General features: G+C 46.3%; 1 protein-coding gene across 1 annotated transcript in view; it reads right to left on the bottom strand.

The window, feature by feature from the left end:
- Positions 1–17,369: 17,369 nt before the first annotated feature.
- Positions 17,370–24,543, bottom strand: part of NOTCH3 (notch receptor 3) — a gene marked incomplete at both ends in the record, with an annotated part of 32,230 nt that continues 25,056 nt past the window's right edge. The window contains 5 exons of the mRNA XM_082836613.1: positions 17,370–18,416; positions 19,229–19,326; positions 22,425–22,572; positions 22,838–23,142; positions 24,266–24,428. Of these exons, the coding sequence (XP_082692739.1) occupies positions 17,370–18,416; positions 19,229–19,326; positions 22,425–22,572; positions 22,838–23,142; positions 24,266–24,428 (1,761 nt within the window). The remainder of the gene's footprint in view (positions 18,417–19,228; positions 19,327–22,424; positions 22,573–22,837; positions 23,143–24,265; positions 24,429–24,543) is intronic.

The raw sequence follows: 24,543 nt of genomic DNA, 5'->3' as shown, positions 1-24,543 counted from the left end.
GATATTCATAGTAGCATTATTTAAAGTTAAAAAAAAAAGAAACAACATAAGTGTTCAATAAAATGCCCTTACAAATCATTAAGAGGGGAAAAACCCCTAAAACTTTAATAGGAGAGAAGATGGACTATCATTAAAGTCACATCTTTGGGCTTCCCTGGTGGCGCAGTTGTTGAGAGTCCGCCTGCCGAGGCAGGGGACGCGGGTTCGTGCGCCGGTCCGGGAAGATCCCACGTGCCACGGAGCGGCTGAGCCCGTGAGCCCGTGAGCCCGTGAGCCCGTGAGCCCGTGAGCCCGTGAGCCATGGCCGCTGAGCCTGCGGGTCCAGAGCCTGTGCTCTGCAACGGGAGAGGCCACAACAGTGAGAGGCCCGCGTACCGCAAAAAAAAAAGGTCACATCTTTGAGAATAATTGTTGACATGAGAAGAATTCTCATTTATGTGTTTTCTGAGAAATATGTAACAAAACAATCAAATCCTAATTGACTCACTACAAATGCATGTGTTTTTTATTCTTTTTTGTATGTCCCAATTTTCCTACATCGAATGGGGATTTTTGTAAACAGAGAAATAACATTTCTTAGAGGGATTTTTTTTCCCTCTGGGTAAATATTTTTTATTGTTCTTAAAGAAGTTTAATGAATCTGGTTTGGAAAAAGGAAGCTAAGGGTAGAGATAAAGAGGTTCCCTTTGAAATACAAAATATGCTAATGCCATTTGTGATGAACATTTTCAATATATGATCTGAAGAGCAAATGTCTAGTAAAAACTGCAAATAGGTGGGTGACTTGGCTCCCTGGCAAGCCATGAGGAAGACTTTTTAGGAAGATCACAGGAAGCATGTGTGGGGACCTAAGGGAATTAGAGGAATTTTTGAGTGAGTTGATGCGTTTTAGAGGGAGAAGTCGAGACCAAGTTGATGGACTCCCGACTGCAGTTGCCACATGGGGAAGGGGCCCTTCATAATATTAACACAAGCTTCCTCCAGGAATGTCAGCCTTTCTTGGGCCTCATGAATAGGTGAATTGGGAAGGAAACACCGCTCAACATACACTCAGTGTAGGAGTCTCCTCGACCTCAATTATCCAGCCTCTACTTACCTGCCTCCAGTGATAGGGAGGTCACTAACTGATAAAAATCCCCATTACATAAAGCAGAAATCCTGTGCTCAAGACAGTGACAGGCAGAGACAACAAAATTGAGCTCTGGAATCAGAAAGACCTGTGTTTAAATACTGGCACCTTCACTAACTAGGAGCAACGTGACCCTGGGTAGCTGGCTTTGCCCCTCTGAGCCTCATCTGTGCAAGTAGATATTGATCCTCTGAGCTTACAGATAATAGTGAGATTCCCTAAACAATGGTATGAATCCTTTGGTCTCAGACTCCTTGCAAGGATAGCTGGGATTATTATTCTCGGCTTTGAACTGCTGGGGAAGCAGAACACAGAGGGGATCATCTGCTCACATTCTCATAGTGATGGTACCAAGATTTGAAGCCAGGAGTCCGTCACTGGAGGCTGTGCTTCAAGGGCTGCAAGTTTTGCAGGCTCACCTTTCATGCTATACACATTCACTGAGCATCAGTTCTGTGCCAGGCACTGCTCTGGACACTAAGGACACAGCAGGGAATTAAATGGGCAGAGATCCCAGCTTTGGAGGAGCAAAAGGCTCTAGGGAAGTGAATCAGGAAATAAGCAATGAACATGATAACTAAATAAGTGAGACCGTATGTTGGAAGACAGTGCTACAGAAAAAGAAAAAGCAGAGAACTTAGGGGGTAATTGAGGGGTCTGAGGAGGGCTGCAATTTTACATAAGACCGTCAGAAAAGGACTTGCTGAGGTTTAATGCTCAGTTGCTCTGAAATTTCTTGTTTCCCCTCCTTATTTTCAGATCTCACCTTGAGGGCTGGGAATGGACCAGGGTGGCTTGTCCCACTTTGGCAAAGGCCCCAAATTCATGCTTGAAAGAAATTAGGAAATCAGTCAAGAAATTGCATGGGGAAGAGCATTTCAGGTAGAGGCAACAGCCCATGCAAAGGCCCTGGGGCCAGACTGTGCCTGGAACAAGAACCGCAAGGACAAACAGGGAGATAGAGGGAGTGATTGAGGTGGAGGAAGGAGGTGAGGGCAGAGAGGTGACTGAGCTGAGCGTGTCTTGTGGGTCAGAGTGAGGACTTTGGCTTTTATACCAAGTGATATGGGAGCCACAGAGGATTCTGAGCAGAGGAAGGACATGACCTGACTCAGAGGCTCCCAGGTGCTCTCTGGCTGCTGTGGGATAACAGAATGTGGGGGGACAGGGATGACAGCCAAGAGACCAAGGAGGAGGTGGCTGAGCTGTTCCAGGTGAGTGATGGTGGGTGGGGACCACGGAGGTGGTGAGAGGTGGCCGATTCTGGACAGGTTGTGCAGGTGGAGCCCACTGAATGTCCTGATGAGTTAGATACGGGTGTGGAAGAAAGAGCAGGGTGTGGGAGCTGGCAAAGCTGTATGAGGGGGCAGGGGGGGAGGGTGGGATCAGTTCAGGCAGGATGAGAGGAGATTCCGTTCATCTCAGGGAATGCTGGGGCGGACACACGCCGAGCACAGTGGACTCATGGCAGGCACCTCTCCATCCTCACCACGGAGGTGGCATCTGCCCAGTCCAGAGAGAAGGAAGAGTAAAGAGGGAAGCCCTGAATGTGGCTAAAAAAATTTATTTATTTATTTGTTTGTTTTCTTTTGTTTGTTTTTTGGCTGCATTGGGTCTTCATTGCTGCACGTGGGCTTTCTCTAGTTGCGTCGAGCGGGGGCTACTCTTCGTTGCGGTGTGCCAGCTTCTTATTGTGGTGGCTTCTCTTGTTGTGGAGCTCTAGGCATGCAGGCTTCAGTAGTTGTGGCGCACAGACTTAGCTGCTCCGTAGCATGTGGGATCTTCCCAGACCAGGGCTCGAATCTGTGTCCCCTGCATTAGCAGGTGGATTCTAAACCACTGAGCCACAAGGGAAGCCCGTGGCTAAAATTTAACCCTGCGGCAGCTGAGAAGCTATGAGTTTGAGTTTGCCTCAATGTGTCCAAAGTCCGCTTTCCAATTGTGACCAGTGAGAGTGCCTGGCCAAAAGGAAGTCAGGTTACAGGACTAGAAAATTCCTTATTTGCATACCTGGAACCCGTGACAATTGCACCCATGGACAGATCTCCAAGCAAGCTGCTTGTTTAGTGGGAGAGTTGGGACCCAGTGAGTCCCAAGCTCAGGGGCAGGCCCATGCCCCGCCCCCCCACAGTGAGGGTGAAAGCTGAGGAACACATGGGACTCTAGGATCTGGAGTCTTTCCTTTTCCATCAGGAAGCCTCCCCCAAAACTGGTGCCCCTTCCGCATCGCCTTTGAGCCCTCACTGCTAAATGACTCTATATGTGTATGTGTGCATTTGTGCCCCTGAAGCTCCCAGATACATGTATGTGCATGTGTGTGCCTGATGCTTGCAGGGCACACATGTGTGCGTTTTGCACCCCACCTTGCACCTTGACCCCTGTGCAGGTCAAGGTTCTGGTGTGGGTTCTGGAGGCAGGTCGGCGTGCATGGCAATGGACAGTTCTCCTTGAGGTGTCCCCTTCCCTTCCCAAGCAAATATCATCTTCTCCATCCCACATTCCACACAGAAAACAGAATTGAACACCTTTTGGGCAAATGTCATCCAAATCCGGCCCTGTTGGCTGTTTTCAGTTGAATGCTCAGTCACTCCGGCATTTCTCTCTCCACCAACTCATTCTCAGATTTCACCCCTAGGACTGGGGATGGACCAGGGTGGCTTCTGCAGCCAGGCAGGGGCCCTGAATCCATATTCACCATGGCCGAGGGAGGCTCCCACGGTGCCTGCCGACATCACTCTCCGCTCACTGCCTGAGAGAGGAGGGGCTAAGGACCGGGGTCCTGTTATACAGGGGTTCCCTGGAGCTGCTGTCCCAGGGGCTCCCCAGACACTAACAGGCCCCCCAGGGCTCAGGCTGTCAACACCCTGTGGGGTTTTTCCCTCCCGGAAACTGAAGACCCCAGGGTCTGCTTCCCCAGCCCACAGGCTCTGATGGCAAAAAAAAAAAGTGGGGAAAGGACTAATTATGATTTCTTTCTGTGGATGGTGGTCACAAATGCGCTCCTCACTCCATCCATTCTCCCCAGTGCCCGTCAGTGCCCATGACGTGCTGGGCAAGGCTGCTGCCCCAAGGAAGAGGCACCCTCCCTGCCCTCCCCTAAAAGGAGGAAGGAAGAAGTGGATCACTTTGACGTTGGTGTACAAATGTTGCCCGGGCTTAACTTCTCATGGTTATCCCTCTCCTGCTCTCCCAGAATTAATTAGTTGCCAAGTCTTCTCTATTCTTTCTCCTCTACTCCCCCCCCCATTCCCTTTGCCCCTTCCTAACTCAACCTGCATCCTTCTCACCCGTCGCAAAAGCATGCAGCTACTTCTCCCTTCAGTCCATCCTCTGCACCGGCCAGCAGAACAGAAGACTCTGGCTGTGTTTCCTCTCTACCCAGGGACCTTTCATGGCTCCCCATTGCTCTCAGAGTAAAGTTTAAAATTCCCCATCTTCATTTTCAAGACTCACATGATCTGGCCACAGCTACCTCCTCTAGTTCTACATCCAGACATTGCTCCAGGCGAAGCGACATACATCCATTGATTAAATTACCAATAAGTGGGCTTCCCTGGTGGTACCGTGGTTAAGAATCCGCCTGCCAACACAGGGGACATGGGTTCAAGCCCTGGTCCGGAAAGATCCCACATGCCGCGGAGCGGCTGGGCCCGTGAGCCATGGCCGCTGAGCCTGCGCGTCTAGAGCCTGTGCTCCGCAACGGGAGAGGCCACAACAGTGAGACGCCCGCGTACCGCAAAAAAAAAAAATTTTTTTTAAATTCCCCCAGCTTTATTGAGATTAACTAACATACAACATTGTGCCAGTTTGAGTAGTATGATGTGTTGACTTAATATGTTTATATATTCCAAAATGATGACCACCATAGCAGTAGCTAACACCTCCACCCCATCACATAATTACTAATTCTTTTTTGTGGCGAGAACATTTACAATCTATACTCTTAGCAAACTTTCAAGTGTACATATATACAGTATTATTAACTATAATACCATGATGTACATTAAATCCCCAGACCTTAACCTTAAAATGGGAAGTTTGTACCCTTTGACCAATATCTCCCCCATTTTCCCCTCCCTCAACCCCTGGTAACCACTACTCTACTCTATGTTCTCTGAGTTTATCTTTCTTAGAGTCCACATATAAGTGAGATGATGCAGTATTTGTCTTTCTATGTCTGATTTATTTCACTTAGCATAAATGACCTCAAGGTCCATACCTGTTGTTACACATAGCAAGATTTCCTTCTTTCTCATGACTCAATAATATTCCAATATGTATCTATACCATATTTTATATATATATATATATAATACACACATGTATATAATATTATATATATTTCTTCTTTGTCCATTGCCAGACACTTAAGTTGTTTCCAGACCCTGGCTATTGTGAACAGTGCTGCAATGAACATGGGAGTCTGAGCTGAGCACTTTAACATCATGAGTTAAATTTCATGACTATACATGAGTACAGTCTCATGATTTTGCACGCCTACCTACTCTACACCAACAACCCCTGTCATAGTTGAAGTTCCCCCAGAAGCAGACAAGGATTTGATAGGACGTAAGCTTCTCTGGGAGGTGATCTCAGCACACACAAGTAGGAGAGTGGAGAAATGAGGAAGGAAAGGAAAGGAAGCTCACGAAGCACGGGTCATCAAGCAAGTTATCCCTGTGTCAACTGGGGTTCATTCCCACTGGAAACCACTGGGGGCAGCAGAGAGCACTCACCACAGAGAGGAGAGGGAGCTGATGTATGTATACACCCACTCCAGTCAGTCAGTGTTCAGGGAGGACCCTGGGGGCATTAATTCCCCAGTGCTCCCAGCCTGCTGAACAAGTGAATAGAGTAAGCTTTTGTGGCCAGAGAAAGCCTTCAGGCAAATAGATGTTGGCTGGCTGTTGGAATGAGACTGGCTGTTCCACTGACTGTTGGAATTGAGACTGAGGTGGTCAGAGCAAGGAGATATGGACAGAAGGCTGACAATACCTGCTACACCTGGTTTCTCCCCTTCGTCTCTGACTGCTCCTCAATCTCTTTCTTCTCTCCAACTCTAACACTGGAACGGGAGTCCAGGACCCCACTCTTTTTTTTTTTTTTTTTGCTGTACGCAGGCCTCTCACTGTTGTGGCCTCTCCCGCTGTGGAGCACAGGCTCCGGACGCGCAGGCTCAGCGGCCATGGCTCACGGGCCCAGCTGCTCCGCGGCATGTGGGATCCTCCCGGACCGGGGCATGAACCCACGTCCCGTGCATCGTCAGGCGAACTCCCAACCACTGCGCAACAAGGGAAGCCCTCCAGGACCCCACTCTTGACTCTCTTCTCTCTCCCTAGGTGATTAGTATAATCATATAGTGTTAAATACCATTCCTGTGCCAATGCTCCCTGAAGATATATCCCAGATCAGTCATTCCCTCTGAACTCCAAACCCATAAATCCAACAACCAAAATCAATCCATGTCAGGGAAGCAGACTAAATGTCCATTGACAGAGGAATGGATAAAGAAGATGTGGTACATATATACAATGGAATATTACTCAGCCATTAAAAAGAATGAAATAATGCCATTTGCAGCAACATGGATGGACCAAGAGATTGTCATACTGAGTGAAGTAAGTCAGACAGAGAAAGACAAATATCATATGATATTGCTTATATGTAGAACCTAAAAAGAAATAATACAAATGAACTTATTTACAAAACAGAAACAGACTTAGAAAACGAATTTACGATTACCAAGGGTGAAGGGTCGGGGGGAAGGGATAGTTAGGGAGTGTGGGATTATGTACACACCGCTATATTTAAAATGGATAACCAATAAGGACCTACTGTATAGCACAGGAAACTCTACTCAATATTCTGTAACAACCTAAATGGGAAAAGAATTTGAAAAAGAATAGATACAAGTATATGTATAACTGAATCACTTTGCTGTACACCTGAAACTATCACAACATTGTTAATCAACTATACTCCAAGTGGTGGAAGGGATAGATGAAAGGAGAATGACAAAATATTGATAATTATTACAGCTGAATAATGGGAAAATAATTCTTTCTCCTTCTGTGTAAATTTGAAAATTTTTTTCCCAATAAAAAGTTTTAAAAGAAAAAAAAACTATACTCCAATATAAAATAAAAAGTTTGAAAAAAAATCAATCCATGTCAGAGTGATGACCTCCAAAAATTCTCTCCTCCATAAAGCAATGAGAAAACTGGAAATGGATAGTGGTAGTGATGGCATAATCTTGTGAATAGACTACAATCCACTGAATGGTACACTTTAAATTTGTGAATTTTATAGTATGTGAATTATATGTCAATTAAAAAATCAATCAATGTGGGGAATTTCCTGGCGGACCAGCGGTTACAACTCCGTGCTTCCAGTGCAGGGGGTCACGGGTTCAATCCCTGATCGGGATGCTAAGATCCTACATGCTGCACGGTGCGGCCAAAAAAAAAAAAAAAAAATCAATCAATGTAATCCACCGTATTACCAAACTAAAGAAGAAAAAATATATATTGACACGGAAAACCACTTGACAAAATGCAGCACTGTTAACACACTAGAAATAGGAGAGGACTTCCACAACTTGATACACTTCTTCTACCCAAAACCTACAGCTAACGCTTTACTGAATGGTGAAAGATTAAATGTTTTTCCCCTAAGATGAAAAACAAGACAACGATGTCTCCTTTCACCACTTCTGTTCAATATCGTATTAAGGTTGTGCCTCATACAATAAGACAAGTTCCCAGGTATGATACAAAAGCACAGTCCATAAAAGAAAAAACACTTTGATTGGACTATTAAAACTAGAAACTTCTGCTCTGTGAAAGATATGGTTAAAAGAATGAAAAGTTAAGCCATGGAGTGGGATAAAATATTTGCAAATATCTGACAAAGGATTTCTATCTAGAACATGTAAAGAACTCCCAAAAATCAACGGTAAGAAAACAAAGCAATTTTTTTGAAGTACAGTTGATTTACAATGCTGTGGCAATCTCTGCTGTACAGCAAAGTGACTGAGTTATACACATATAGACATTCTTTTTTTATATTCTTTTCCATTATGGTTTATCACAGGATATTGAATATAGTTCCCTGTGCTATACAGTAGGACCTGGCTGTTTATCCATCCTATATATAATAGTTTGCATCTGCTAATCCCACACTCCCAGTCCTTCCCTCCCCCATCCTCCACCCGCTTGGCAACCACAAGTCTGTTCCCTATGTCTGTCGATGGACATTTAGGTTGTTTTCATGTTTTGGCTATTGTGAATACTGCTGCCATGAATAGAGGGGTGCATGTATCTTTTTTAATTATAGCAAAACAACTTTTAAAAATGGACAAAACACACTGGAATGGACATTTCACCAAAGAGGATATACAGATGGCAAATAAACACATGAAAATATGATTAAATCATTAGCCATTAGGGAAATGCATAGAAAACCCACAATGACATATCTCTGTGCATCTAGTAGAATGTCAAAAGATAAAAACAAACAACAGTAACAACAACAAAAATAACCTGACAATACCAAGTGCCAGTGAGGATGTGAACAACTGGAAGTTTCAGACATTGCTGGGGGAAATGCAAAACCGTATAGCCTTTCCTGAAAACCATTTGTCAGCTTCTTATAAAGTTAAAATATCTTCACCATATGACCCAGCAGTTCCACTCCTAGATATTTTTCCTAGGAAATGAAACACATGTCCACACATGCGCACAAAATGTTTATGACAGCTCTATTCATCCAAAACCCGGAAACGATGCAGACGTCCTTCAATAAGTAAATGGTTAAACAAACTGTGATATATCCTTATGGTGGAATACGACTCAGCTATGAAAAGGAGAAACTACTGAGACATGAATCCCAAAGATTATTCAGCTGAGTGAAAGAAGCAAATCTCAAAAGATTACATAGTGTATGACTCAATTTATATGACTTTTTTTGGGAAAAGGCAAAACTAAAGTGATGGAGAATAATAGATCGATGGTTGCCAGGGGGTAGAACTGATGAGAAGGTGTGACTACAAAAGGGCAGCATGAAGACGTTTCTTTTTATTTTATATTGGAGCATAGTTGATTAACAATGTTGTGTTAGTTTCAGGTGTACAGCAAAGTGATTCAATTATACATATACATGTATCTATTCTTTTTCAAATTCTTTTCCCATTTAGGTTATTACAGAATATTGAGCAGCGTTCCCTGTGCTATACAGTAGGTCCTTGTTGGTTATCTATTTTATTTTATTTTATTTTAGGTCACATTGCAGTTATGCACAGGAGGACTTTATATTTTTAAATTACTTTATTTATTTATTTTTGGCTGCATTGCGTCTTCGTTGCTGCGCACGGGCTCTCTCTAGTTGCGGCGAGCGGGGGCTACTCTTCGTTGTGGTGCACAGGCTTCTCATTGCTGTGGCTTCTCTTTGTTGCGAAGCACGGGCTCTAGGTGTGTGGGCTTCAGTAGTTGTGGCACGTCGGCTCAGTAGTTGTGGCACACGGGCTTAGTTGCTCCGCGGCATGTGGAATCTTCCTGAACCAAGGCTCGAACCCATGTCCCCTGCATTGGCAGGCAGATTCTTAGCCACTGTGCCAGCAGGGAAGTCCCTGTTTATCTATTTTAAATATAGCAGTGTGTTCATGTCAATCCCAAACTCCCAGTCTATCCCTACTCCCAAACTTTTCCTCCGGTAACCATAAGTTCATTCTCTAAATCTGTGAGTCTGTTTCTGTTTTGTAAATAAGTTCATTTGTATCATTTTTTTAGATTCTGCATATAAGCAATATCATATGATATTTGTCTTTCTCTGTCTTACTTACTTTACTCAGTATGATAATCTCCAGATCCATCCATGTTGCTGCAAGTGACATTTTTCATTCTTTTTAATGGCTGAGTAATATTCCACTGTATATATGTACCACATCTTCTTTTACCATTCATCTGTCAATGGACATTTAGCTTGTTTCCATGTCTTGGCTATTGTAAACAGCACTGCAGTGAACATTGGGGTGCATGTATACTTTTGAACCATGTTTGTCTCCAGATATATGCCCAGGAGTGGGATTACTGGATCATATGGTAGCTCTATTTTTAGTTTTTTAAGGAACCTCCATACTGCTCTCCATAGTGACTCTACCAATTTACATTTCCACCAACAGTGTAGGAGGGTTTCCTTTTCTCCACACCTTCACCAGAATTTATTGTTTGTGGATTTTTTGATGATGGCCATTCTGACTGATGTGAGGTGATACCTCTTTGTAGTTTTGATTTGCATTTCTCTAATAATTAGAGTTGTTGAGCATCTTTTCATGTGCATCTTGGCCATCTGTATGTCATGAAGACGTTTCTTGGATTGATGAAAGCTATTCTATTCTATATCCTGGGTGTGATGGTGGTTACACAAACCTATACATGTGTTAAAACTCACAGATCTGTACACACTCACACAAAGTCAATGGTACAATATTTTTAATTTGAAAAATTAAAAAATTTTAAATGGGCAAAATATTTGAACAGATACTTCACCAAAGAAGATGTGAATCGCAAATGAGCACATGAAGAGACATATTCATTTGAAAATTAATTGTAAATTAAAAGCACAGTGAGATACCACTATATCACTAGAATTAAATTAAGCTAAAAGGACTGACAATACCAAGTATTAACAAAGATGCAGAACAACTGGAATTCTCATACATTGCCAGTGGGGATGCAAAATCATGCAACCACTTGGCAAAAAACTTTAAAAGTTAACAAACACTTACCATGAAACTTAGCCATCTCACTCCTAAAAAAAACCTGAGAAAAATGAAAACGTGTGTCCACACAACTTGTATGAATGTTCATTGCAACCTTATTTAAACACCGAAAACTAAAAATTACCAAAATGTCCCTAAACTGACAAATAGATAAACAAACTGTGGCATATCTATAACACACGACACGCATACCATCGTCAGCAGTAAAAACGACTACACATAATAAATGATATGCCTAGGGCTTCCCTGGTGGCGCAGTGGTTAAGAATCTGCCTACCAATGCATGGGACATGGGTTCGAGCCCTGGTCCGGGAAGATCCCACATGCCACGGAGCAACTAAGCCCGTGTGCTACAACTACTGAGCCCGTGTGCCACAACTACTGAAGCCCGTGTACCTAGAGCTCCATAACAAGAGAAGCCACCACAATGAGAAGTCCGCGCACCACAACGAAGAGTAGCCCCCACTCGCCACAACTAGAGAAAAACCTGTGTGCAACAACGAAGACCCAATGCAGCCAATAATTAATTAAACAAAATGATTGATATGCCTAATAATGTGAATCAATCTCAAAAGCACAATGCTAACTTAAAAAAAAAAAAAGCCAGACTCAAAAGCCTACACACTGCACAATTCCATTTATATGAAACTCTAGAAAAGGAAAGACTGTAGTTACAGTGACAGACAGCAGATCCACAACTGCCAGAGCCAGAGGTGCAGAAGGGGACTGACTACAAAGGGGAATGATGAAACATGATTGTGTAGTGGTTATATGACTGTGTGCACTTGTCAAGACCCATCAAACTTTACACTTTAAGTGGGTTCACTTTATTATATGTGAGTTATTCCCCATAAAGCTGAACAAAAACGAACAAATAGATAGATAGCTAAAAGATAGATGATAGATAGATAGATAAATTGATATATGACAGCTAAAAGATGATAGATGATAGATAGATACACAGATACATAGATACATGGATAACTGATAGATGATAGATACATACATACATACATACATAGATAATTGATAGATGGTAGATAGCTAAAAGATAGATAGATAGACAGATACATAGATACATATGTAGATACACAGATACACAGATAATTGTTAGGTGATAGATAGCTAAAAGATAGATAGATATATACATAGATAGATAGATAACTGATAGATGATAGTTACATAGATAATTGATAGATGATAGATAGCTAAAAGATAGTTGGATACATAGATATACAGATAGATACATAGACAATTGATAGATTAGATAGATAATTGATAGATGATACATAATTGATAGATGATAGGTAGGAAGATAGATAGATAGATAGATAGACAGATAGATAGATAGATAACAGATAGATGAAGCTTGGGCAGGGTGTAGACAAGTCATACTGCAGTACATTGGGACTTGCAATGGTGGAGAGCCTTCACCCCCCTAGGCCAGAAGGGCCAAGGAGAGGGAACAATTATTCAGATTAACAGAGGGCAGCTGGATGGAGAGCACCAAAGCCACCCTGCAGGCAGGGAACCAGGGAAATAAATACATTCTACCCTCTAATCTCCCACCTGTGCCTCTCACTGGCCAAACCCAAGTGGAAGCAAGAGGATGCTTGAGTCCACTGATGCTCTCCACTCAGGTCATCCTCCCAGTGCACAGAGCAGAGTGGAGAAGTGTGAGGATATATCTGGAGGGGCAAACAGTAGACACACAGCTGTATTATCATTGTCTTCTTGGTCAAGAAGTCACCTAGGGGCTTCCCTGGTGGCGCAGTGATTGAGAGTCCGCCTGCCGATGCAGGGAACACGGGTTCGTGCCCCGGTCCGGGAAGATCCCACATGCCGCGGAGCGGCTGGGCCCGTGAGCCATGGCCGCTGAGCCTGCGCGTCCGGAGCCTGTGCTCCGCAACGGGAGAGGCCACAACAGTGAGAGGCCCGCGTACCGCAAAAAAAAAAAAAAAAACAGAAGTCACCTAGGATGTGAATCCAAATGTCCCCAAATCCTGTGGGTCAATGAAGTCACATGCACATGAATCTGAATCCCACTAGTTCATTTTTCGCAACCACTGATGCAGGCTTCCTGTTCCCCCACCTGACACCCCTCCCCCAACCATTCCAGGGAGCCTCCAGAGTGGAAGAGTCTCACATGTGCTTACAAAAAAGTTGGCTCCACCAGGTATGAAAGTGGGTTCACCCCGTGAGACACACATCTCCAACGCCCTGCTTCCATAGAGCCAGGGTCGCAGGATAAAGTGGACAAAGCGGGTGGGAAGAACGACTTTCTCCTCTTTTGTGTGGCACTCAGGAAGAAGGATCTCCAAACTTGCTTGCACCCCCAACAAATATCTCCGGTTTTCCTCCAAGAGTCTACTCATGCACGCAGCTAAGATGAACTTCTCTTGGGCCAAGGATTCAAGTGCAAAGAACTTATTTGAGAGATCATTCCAGAAATATCCAATAGGATCATTCCAAAAAGGAACATTCCAGAAAGTTCCCATAAGGAAGAGTAAGTTGCTACCATGGGCAACTGGGGCTCAATCCTGACGGACACCCTCTGAGAGTCTGTGGAACACACCTCAGAATTGCCCCCACAGAGGGGTGAGGGAGCTGGGGTATTTATCCACCAACTCCCATCCATCCCTCATTTTTTTTTTTTTTTTGGCCACGCTGCACAGCATGCGGGATCTTAGTTCCCCGACCAGGGATTGAACCAGTGCCCCCTGCAGTGGAAGCACGGAGTCTTAACCACTGGACCACCAGGGAAGCCCCCATCCCTCATTTTTGAGGGTTGTTCCTGGCCCACACAAGAGAAGTTCTGGTGTTTGCAGTCAGATGCTATCAAGCATGTACTGCAATGGTAAGACCCAAAGGGACAAGGGGGGCACCCCTATACATCCCCTAACTAGCCTGAAATTCCATAAGAGCAAGGAGTGAGCTCATATAATTCACCATTCTACTCCCAACAGTTTGTCCAGGATTTGGCATGCAGTAAGTGCCCAATAAGCATATAGAGGATAAATGAATGAACATAAAATGAACTTGAGACAATAAAAGAGACTGTCCCAGGAGTTTGGGATTAAATATACACACTCACTACTATATATAAATAGAGGGAATTCTCTGGTGGTCGGTGGTTAGGACGCGCCACTCTCACTGCCGAGGGTGTGGGTTCAATCCCCGGTCGGGAAACTAAGATCCCGCAAGCCGCATGGCATGGCCAAAAAAAATTAAAAATAAAAATAAAATAATTAAATAAAATAGGTAATGAACAAGGACCTACTGTATAGCACAGGGACTTATTATACTCAATATCTTGTAATAATCTATAATGAAAGAGAATGTAAAAAAAAGAACATATATGTATACATATGTATATAAAATAACTGAATCACTTTATTGAAACTAACACAACATTGTAAGTCAATTATATTTCAATAAATTTTTTTAAAAAAGAGATTGTTCCATCTCCAAAGACTTAGCCAAAAGAGAGGAGGTGGAGTGAATATTTATTAGTTGTTTCCACAGAATTCCTGCTTCTGCAAACCTGACATTTACCCCACGCCCCAGTTCCAGAGCAGAAACTCATTGCTTTAAGAAATCAGCACATTCTATAACCCATTGCCATAGTGATTGGTTAGAGCAGTAGTGCTCAAAAGCAATTTTTCATTGCTTGGCAACTGGCAATATCTGGAAATATTTTTGGTTGTCACCCTGGAGGAGGGGGCGCTACTGGCATCTAGTGGGTGGAGGCCAGGGATGCTGTTAAACATCCTACAATGCACAGGACAGCCTTCCAGAGCAAAGAATGATCTGGCCCCAAATGTCAACAGTACCAACGTTGAGGAACACTAGGTTAGAGGATAAACATGCGACCCATTTGAAGCCAATACAAAATCAACCCCAAGACTAGAAGCTTCTCGGTTCTCTGGCATGTGCGAGATGGTCTATGATCCTTGCACCTATTTTGCTAATACAGGAGGGCTGAAGCTGTGGGAGTGGGAAGAGAAGTTGGGTTGAGTACCACATGCAGCCTGAGAATGAAACTGATGCCCAGAGAAAAATCTGTAGAGATGAGGAACTCAGCCCTTGTTGACCTCATTTGAGCCACTAGCTCAAATATCCCCTGAAGCTGGTCTTTTTTAGTTATATGAATTTATAAATTGGTTTTTGTTTGTTTAAGCCAGCTGGGTAGATTTTTTGTGTCGGTTGCAACCAAGAGCAGTCCAACTGATGGGGTGAACCAGTGAACATTAAATTCCTCCTTTCCTGGAGGACCTCAGTGTAAACACAACCTTGTCTTGGGGCACAATTATTTGCAAGACATAGAAACTCATTCAAGCTGGTATACATAAAGGAGTATTTATTATACAGTGCAGCATTGTCTCCAAACCCCAAGGGAGCATGAAGTAGAGGTGAGATCCATGCAGAACCAGCATTAGGCACTTAGAAGGCGGTTAATAAATACCTATCGATGTCAGTGGAATAAATGCTCAATTAACTGGAATTGATACTCCATTTGGAAATGAGGTACTCCCTCCAACACTCTGGAGCCATTTGAACGCTCATCTCTGATTCTCCCTGCATAGCTCCCGTCTTCTGCTGTTTTATCATCAGTACCCACCACCCCAAGCTGGCCATCAGTATTTCTCCATCTGCCTTGGCCGCAGAAGCTCCACCAACTGATAGCTTTCTTAGCATCCCCATTTTAAAAACATTCTCAAGCAAGGGAGTCCGGTTCCATTTAAGTCAGGTGGCCACCCCTAGTCCAATCAGTGGAATCATCCGTCAAAAGAGGAAGCAAAAGTGGCCGGCAAGCAAGCCAAAGGGCTTGACCCCAAGATGAGAGCCCAGCTTTTTACCAACCACGGCTCTTGGCCTCCTTAGTCAATAGAAATTGATCAGAGGCCAGACAAGAAATTCAGGCAAGGCTTTATTGGGACCCCTGCTGCAGCAGGGGGGAGCGAGAACGAACAGATTCCCCCCGTGCTTGCTTGCTCCCCAGGGGTGGAGGTATGGGGTGAGGGCGGGTCCAAGGGTGGAGCCAGAAGGGTGGCTTTGGTGGTCTGCCCACCCCTTTGGTGGTGGTGTGCGCAGGGGGCATGCGCAGGGCCCTGCTTTTGCTCCCGACACCCTGCTTTTGCTCCCAGCTCTTCAGAAGTGGCAGTTGGGTTTTTTTTTTTGGTCTTTTGGTATCTTGTTGGCCATAATTTGCCCCAACTGCACATGCCCACAGTTATTTTTAGTCCCTTAGAGTTCCTTCGTCTTTTGTTGCTCCAGTAGATGTTCGTCCAGGTGCAAGCACTGCAGCAAAGGGTCCCAGGTCCCAGCCTGTCTCAAAAGTTAGCGCTGAAGAGACAGAAACCCCACACTACCACCCCCCGCCCCCGAAACTTACCTAGACACAGACAATGACATTGAGTGCTAACTATTCCTTTATTAGGTGGTGAGGGGAAAGGGGGCTGTACAATGCAAGGCCTGGGAATTTAGCTACACAAGGACTGTGACCAGAAGCTATATTACAAAAATAGCCTACAAATACTTCTATTCTGCCCTGGGGCTGGGCCAGGGGAGTACCAGGAGGAGGTACCACGCAGGCAGCTCCTTTCCTCCCTGCAGGCCCATATTTACAGGGAGACAAAGTAAAATGCACATGTCTCCCCTGGTCCTCATATTCCCACCGGCCACCCCACCCCCCAGTTCCCAAAGGGAGGTGGCCCACACTCTGTGAGGGGGGGCTTGGGGACAGGCTCTCCAGGCCAGAAGGGCACTTCCCCCAGCAAAGCTATAGAATAAGTTGCATCTGGAATGCAGTGAAGTGAGGGAGGTGGGGTGGGGAGAAGGCTCCCAAGTCTCACCCGACCCCTAGCCCCAGAGGGTTCGCCCAAGGGTGCCTACTTGGTACACACCAGGGTCGTGTACTTGGTACACAGGATCCCGGTCATGCCTGTGTACTTGGTACACAGAATCCAGCTTGGCCGAATGGGCCCACAGACTCAGCCCCACGGGGGCACTGGGGGGTTTGCAGGGGGCAGGGAGCGTCTCCATATATATATTTTGTAAAAAATAATAATAATAATTGTTTGTTTAAATGAATTTGTTTCTATACAAAATGTAAAAAAAAATAATAATAATAATCCACCTGTGTCAGAACATGAGTGAGAGAGGCCAGAGGAGGCAAGAAAGCAGGAGAGAATTGGGGGAGCGGTGGCCCCAGGAAGAGGGGAGAGGCAGGAGCATGTCCCAGACTCACCACAAGACCCAAAGGGTGGGGGTCAGCCTGCATCCCTTATAAATAAAGGAAGACTGAAGCCCTAGGCTTGTGACCTGTCTTGGTCACACTGCAAGGAGGGTGGGGTGCAGGAGAAGAGATTAGAGAGAATGAAATGGACTAAAAGGGGAGACAGACAGGAAGCAGGATGGGGTGTCTCTACAGCCTCCCCAAATCTAGGAACTGTGCAGCCCTCAGGCCAACACTTGCCTCTTGGGGGTGACTTCAGGCTGGGACCCTAGCTGGGTCTGGGACTGAGCAAGAGGGCCAGGGACCGACAGGGGGAGCGGCTGGGCCGACAGTGTCCCAGCGGCCGTGGCCCCGGTGGCAGTGGCCGGGCTGGGCGTGGAGTCGGACCAGTCCGAGAGTGAGGGAGGTGAGGGGCTGGCCCAGTGCTCGGGGGACTCTGGGGATGGGGTCAGGTAAGGGTGCTCGCTGGGGACCCGCAGGAAGCGGGCCTTTGGGGGGCTGCTGTGGGCCCCGGCCGCGGGGAACTCATCGCCATGTCCTGGGGCTGCCAGGTACGGTGGGGGCCGCTCCTGGGGGGACACGGGGTTCCCGGGGTTCAGCAGCTGGGGTCCCGGGGCCAGCGGCAGCAGGAAAGAGGGACCTGGGGGGGCAGGTGGGGGCAGCCGGGCCCAGTCGAGGGGGACGGCCACGGGGTTCAGCAGGCCCAGGCTGAGCACACAGCCCCCGGGGGGCTGGCGCCCGAGACCTGCCCGGCCTGCGCCACCGAGCTGTGCCAGAGACACGGCTGTGGCCGCGGCAGCCGCGTAGGGCCCCTCGAGGGGGAAGCCGCCAGGGGACGCGGGGGGGCCACCAAAGGGCCGTGGGGAGTCCAGCGAGTCCACCGGCGAGAGCGTGACCGAGCTCTCGGCCAAGGGCCCCGGGCAGGCCAGGGTCAGCTTCTTGCCCCGCCCCCGGGTGCCCTGAGGCCCCGGCCCCGCCTTCCCAGGAGGCCTCCGGCTCTTCTTGCCCCCGGACTGCGCCACCTTGAGGCCTGGGAGGAAGGCCCCGGGCGGGCAGAGCAAGGGCCCCAGGCCGTGGGGGCCAGGGGGGCTACGGGGCCCACTGGGCTGGTCTAGCAAGCGCACGATGTCCTGGTGCAGCCGCTCCTGGGCCACATCCCGGGGCAGCCTGTCCAGGTGGTCTGTGATCTCACGGTTGGCAAAGTGGTCCAGCAGCAGCTTGGCAGCCTCAAAGCTGCCCTCCCTGGCGGCCAGGAACAGCGGAGTCTCCTCCTGTGGCGGCCCAGAACCCACAAGATGTCAGAGTCACAAGAGTCAGGATTAACTGCTGGCTAACATCACAGAGGCCTCCTCTCTCTGGGGGAACCTGAGATCTAAGAGTTCATACTCTCCAGCCAGCCAGACCTCGGTCGGAATCGCGGCTCTGCTGGGGAAAACTGGGCAAGTTCTTTCCTTTAAGCCACATTCATCCAGCACCCACTAAGCTTCAGGCCGCAAAAGCCAGGACCAGGGTGAGGAGAGTGAAGCACTCGCCTTAGGCATAAAATTTAAGGGGGCATCAAAATAAATGATGTTTTAATGAAAAATTTTTAAATTAAGATTAATGCAAAAAGAATCCATAATGAATATAATTTTGGAAATTTTAAATAAGGATGGAATCCAACCCCGCACCCCTTTGAGCCTCACTCTTTCATCTGTAAAATGAGACTAATACCACCTTGCAAGGGTTTTTAAACAACAATCATAACATCTACCTTTTATTGAGGATGTGCTAAGGCACTTTATAGAAGCTTTAGCTCACTGAATCCTCAAAAGAGGCAATGAGGTGGGTACCGTTGCTTCCCCATTTCGAGGATGAGAACAGAGGTTCAAAAGAGTTAAGCAACTTGCCCAAGGTCACCCAGCAACTGCTATACACTTCCTCCTCTGATCCACTAATGAAACCCCTTGGGCCCAAATCCCACACCTGAAAGCTGGCTGCAGGCAGGGTGAATGCCCCCACTAGCCTACCCCAACCTGCTCTCTGCCACCTGTGGAAGCTGTGCCGGGGCTGGCTCCCAGGTGGGCCAAGGGCTGGGGCTCACCTTGCTATCTTGCATGTCTTTGTTAGCTCCATTTTTGAGCAGGGCCAAGGTGGCCTCGACGTTGTTGACAGCTGCAGCCCAGTGTAAGGCTGATTTTCCTGGGGGGGGAAGTGAGGGAAGGTCAGGGTCAGGACCAGGCTCATTTGCTGTCCCCCCCAACAGCAGGGGGACAGAAAATGTCTAGAATATGGCCTGGGATGGGGGGAGGGTAGGCCTGCCACGAGTATCTGAGTAACTGTGTTTGGGTCCATGTGCGTGCACACCTGTACATGTAACTCTCCGTATACGGGGGGTACTACGTGGACCTCACTCAGTGGTACCTAGAGCTGTGCTGTCCAATGCAATAGCCACCAGTCACATGTGGTTCTTTAGTTTATGTAAATTAAAATTACAAAAAAAAAAAAAAAAAAAATGGAGTTCCCTGGTGGTCTAGTGGTTAGGATTCCGGGCTTTCACTGCTGTGGCCTGGGTTCAGTCCCTGGTCGGGAAACAGATCCCACATGCCGCACAGGGCAGCCAAAAGGAAAAAAACAGTAAAATAAGTTAAATTAAATTAAATTGGTACCAAGACCATTTAACGGGGAAAGGATAGCTTTCTCAACAAATGGTGCTGGTACAACTGTTATCTCCACGTGCAAAACAATAAAGTTGGACCCCTACTGCACACCATATACAAAAAAATAATTCAAAATGAGTCAAAGACCTAAATGTAAAAGCTCAAACTATAAAACATTTAGAAAAAAACATAGGAGTAAATCTTCATGACCTTGAATTAGGTGAAGGATTCTTAGATATGACACCCAAAACACAAGCAACAATAACAAAAATGACAAAAATAGATAAATTGGACATCATCAAGATGAAAACTTTTGTGCTTGTAAGGACACCATCTAGAAAGTAAAAAGAAAACCTACAAATATATTAAACCTACCCTATGTTTGATACGAGACATACCTAGACTATATGAAGAACTTCTATAACTCAATAATAAAAAGACGAGTAACCCAATTTAAAAATGGGCAAAGAATCTGAATAGACATTTCTCCAAAGAAGATACACAAATGGACAATAAGCATGTGAAGAGATGCTCAACATCATTAGCCATCAGGGAAATGCAAATCAAACCACAATGAGATACTAAATCACATCCACTAGGAAGACTAGAACAAAAAGACGGATAATAGCAAGTGTTGGTGAGGATGTGGAAATACTGGAACCTTCATACACTGTTGGTAGGAATGTAAAACAGGGCAGCCACTGTGGAAAACAGTCTGGCAGTTCCTTAAAGGGTTAAACAGAGTTACCATGTGACCCAGCAATTCTGCTCCTACGGATATACCCAAGAGAGATGAAAACATATGTCCACACAAAAAATGATACAGGACTGTCCATAGCAGCATTATTCATAACAGCCAAAAAATCAGAAACAGCCAAAAATCAGAAACAATCGGTGGATGAATGGATAAACAAAATGTGGTATATCCATATAACAGAATATTATTTATTCATTAAAAAACAAAAAAGAAATAATACGGATACACGCTACAACATTTGTAAACCTCAAAAACATCATGCTAAGTGAAAGAAGCCAGTCAAAAGAGACCACATATTGTATGATTCCATTTATATGAAATAACCAATTCATATAGAGAGAAAGTACATTAGCGGTTGCCTAAGGGCCGGGAAGATGAGGGGGATTGAAGGGGTGATGGCTAAGAGGTGAGGGCTTCTTTTTCAGGTGATGAAAACATTTTAAATTTTATTATGATGATATTTGTACAACTATGTGGTTATACTAAAAATTATTGGATTTTGTACTTGAAATGGATGAATTGCATGGCATCTGAATTATATGTCAGTACAGCTAGGGTTTTTTTAAGTAGGCAAAACAAAGGTTAAAACATTAAATGAAATAAAACATTTAGTTCTTTGCTCACTCCAGCCACATTTCAAGTGCTTGACAGCACATGCCAGTGGCTACCATATTGAACAGAACAGACAAAGAATATTTCCATCATCACAGAAAGTTCTATTGGACAGTGCTCTTCTAAAGCCGTATTTCCCAACCAGGGGTGATTTTCCTCTAAGGGGCATTTGGCAATGTCTGGAGATATTTTTGGTTGTCACAACTGAGAGGTGGGGTGCTATCGGCATCAGTGGGTCGAAGCCAGGGATGCTACTGAACACCCTACACTGGATAAAGAAGATGTGGTCCATATATACAGTGGAATATTACTCAGCCACAAAAAAAGAACGAAATAATGCCATCTGTAGCAACATGGATGGACCTAGAGATTGTCATACCGAGCGAAGTAAGTCAGGCAGAGAAAGACAAATATCATATGATGTCGCTTATAGGTGGGATCTTAAAAAATGGTACAAATGAACTTACATACAAAACAGAAATAGAGCCACAGATGTAGAAAACAAACTTATGGTTACCAGGGGGACAAGGGGGGAGGGATAAGTTAGGAGATTGGGATTGACACATACATACTATCGTACATAAAATAGATAACTAATAAGGACCTCCTGTATAGCACAGGGAACTCTACTCAATGCTCTGTAATGGCCTAGATGGGAAAGAATCTAAAACAGAGTGGATATACGTATATGTGTAACTGATTCAGTTTGCTGTACACCTGAAACTAACACAACATTGTAAATCGACTATCCTCCAATAAAAATTTTAAAATAAAAAAAAATTTTTTAATAAATAAATTTAAAAAAACATCCATCACTATACAGGATGGCCCCCACCACAAAGAATGATCCAACCCCACATGTCAATGTTGCTGAGATTGAGAACACCTGCTCCAAAGGATGTTTCTAAGAGTCCAAGGGCATGTCACTGTTGTGCAAGCAAGCCATCTCCAGGGACGGAGCGGCCCTCACCTATAGATCTGGCTGATTTGCAAATTTATTACACCAGTTGTCCAGCAGATGGCACCAGAGTAAGTTCTTCTAACAAAGCAGATGGAAGGGAAGGGTCTTGGGAAGGGCACCTTTCCCTGAACCACTGCCACACAGTATGGGCTAATGGGCGCCATTTTTTTTTTTTTTTAATGCATGAGTGTAGGTCCATGTTGAAACCCTGTTATGAGTACACGAGTTTCATTGACTGGGTGTCAGCGTGGGTGTGAGAGGGTGATGACACCCTCTCAGTCCCCACCCACCACTACCCCCCACAGCCTACCGAGTTCATCCACAGCATTGACATCAGCATGGCTGGCGATGAGCTCTTCCACCATGCCCTCCACTGCCAGGCGGGCCGCCAGGATCAGTGCTGTGGAGCCGTCTGCCATGCGGGCATCCAGGTCTGTGGAGCGGTTCCGGATGAGAATCTACGGGAGATGGGGCACAGCAGGAGGAGTCATGGCAAGAACAGAGGGACGAGAAGCACCTCTAAGCCCTCTGAGGACCCCAACCAATACACCCCATGGAACTGATGAGGTTCAGGGAATAGCTTCTTGCCAGAAACCGTACTCCCATATATCCCCATCTCACAAATGAGAAAGATGAGCTCTGAAAGGCAGAACCAGGGCTTGAACCCAAGTCGGTCTGATGCCTGTCCCAGCTCTGAAGTCCAAAGAGGCGAGCCCATCTCACCTGGAAAACGCCCTGGGCATCAGCAGTGACGGCTGTGTGCAGGGGCGTGCGGCCTGAGTGGTCCTGGGCATTGGTGTCTGCCCCCGCATCCAGCAGCCGCTTGGCCGCGTCAGCCCGGGCATAGCGGGCAGCCAGGTGCAGGGCCGTCTCACCCGTGCGGTCGGTCCGAGCCCCAAGCTGTGCCCCCTGGCAGATAAGGTCTGAGATGATGCTGGCTGATGTGTCTTCTGCCTCGTCCTCATCAGCTGGGATTGCTTCCAGGGCCCCCCCGCAGAAGGAGGCCAGCATTAGCGGGGTGAAGCCATCTGCAGGGACCAGGAGTGTGTCACAAGGGAGGTGGGCACAGGGCCTTTCTGGGGAATACGATTGAGGGCACTGCATTAGGAGGAAGTGGGACATGTGGAAACACAAGAGGGAATGGCAAATCCTCCCATCACACACACACACCTGTGTCAGGTGCCCCAGAAGCCAACCCAGGATGAGGATTCATGGGCATGTGATTTGTCACAGAAGGGCTCCTAGGTAGTAGGGGACACAGAACGAAGGAGGGAGGCAGTCAAACAAGTGTGCAACCTTGGGCAAATGCCTGGAGAGTTATTTCAGCCTGATCCCAAAGGGGGACTGTGGAAGCTGAGCTGTACCCCAGAGTTGTAATCCAGCTTGAGTCAAAGGAGCTGAGCCTTTCATACTCCTGCATCCACTGGTCAGGAGCTGCCCCCAGGGACATAAAATACCAAGCACCTCAGGCCCCAGTAGCCTGAAGGGCTTCAAAAGAGAGCCATAGGTCCTGGTCATTGGGAGCAAAAGCAAAACAGAGCTGGGGAAGGCATATCCCAAAATGCGGCAAAGACAAATCCAAGAGGATCTAGATAACATGGTCTGCTATACGCTTCATGAGCATTTGCTCTTGTTTCCCTTAGGAGGCTACTTGCATCCCATTCTCCATCCTCAAGCCCTAGATAAAGCCAAATCCTTCCTTCAAGGACAGGAATAGAGCTCAGGCCTGTCAATCTGCATATTCCAGGCCCCAGGCCACACTGATTGGTTCAGGAATTGGTATGTCCATCCAATCAGAACTCATCCTGGGGCTTTTGCTGGTACATATGGGAAAAAGATTTTGTAAGGCCTGTCCCACCTGTAGCTATCAGTGCCTGCAGGAAAAAGCCTGCTTGGGCTGTGGAGCCAAGAGGTGTTGAGTCCTGGATCCAAATGTGCCTGAAGCTTCCATTTACAAGAGCCGGTAAATCCCTTGTTTTACTTAAGTTAGCTTGAGTTGGGCTATTAAAAGTTACAACCGAAAGTCCTGATTAACACACACCCCCACAGACGGACACCCAGACACACCCAGCTTTCCCCAGAAACAGACCCAGATGCAACCTCTCACGAGTAGGATGGATAAAGGGCATCCTGGAGGGAGGGATGCCTGACCTGGACCACGCACGTTGACATCCATGCCATCAGCATCTGCATCGCCCTGTGGTGGCGTCAATGCCATGGCTGGTGCCACGCGGATGTCGGCGGCAACCAGGTGGTGTTGAGTCCACTGGCGGCAATCCACGGCATCCTCAGCTCCCACACCAGGCTCCTCTACCTGGAGGCACAAGGACCCAGGTTCTCACAAGGGGTTGGGAGACACAGTCAGAGGGACAGTCTGGGCATTCCCACAGGCTTCTCTCACGGAGATGCACACATGGCCCCAAGAAACC

The sequence above is a fragment of the Leucopleurus acutus genome (genome assembly GCF_964270905.1).
Source record: "Leucopleurus acutus genome assembly, chromosome: 3".
Taxonomy (NCBI): domain Eukaryota; kingdom Metazoa; phylum Chordata; class Mammalia; order Artiodactyla; family Delphinidae; genus Leucopleurus; species Leucopleurus acutus.
This window is presented reverse-complemented; position numbering and strand designations above follow the sequence as displayed.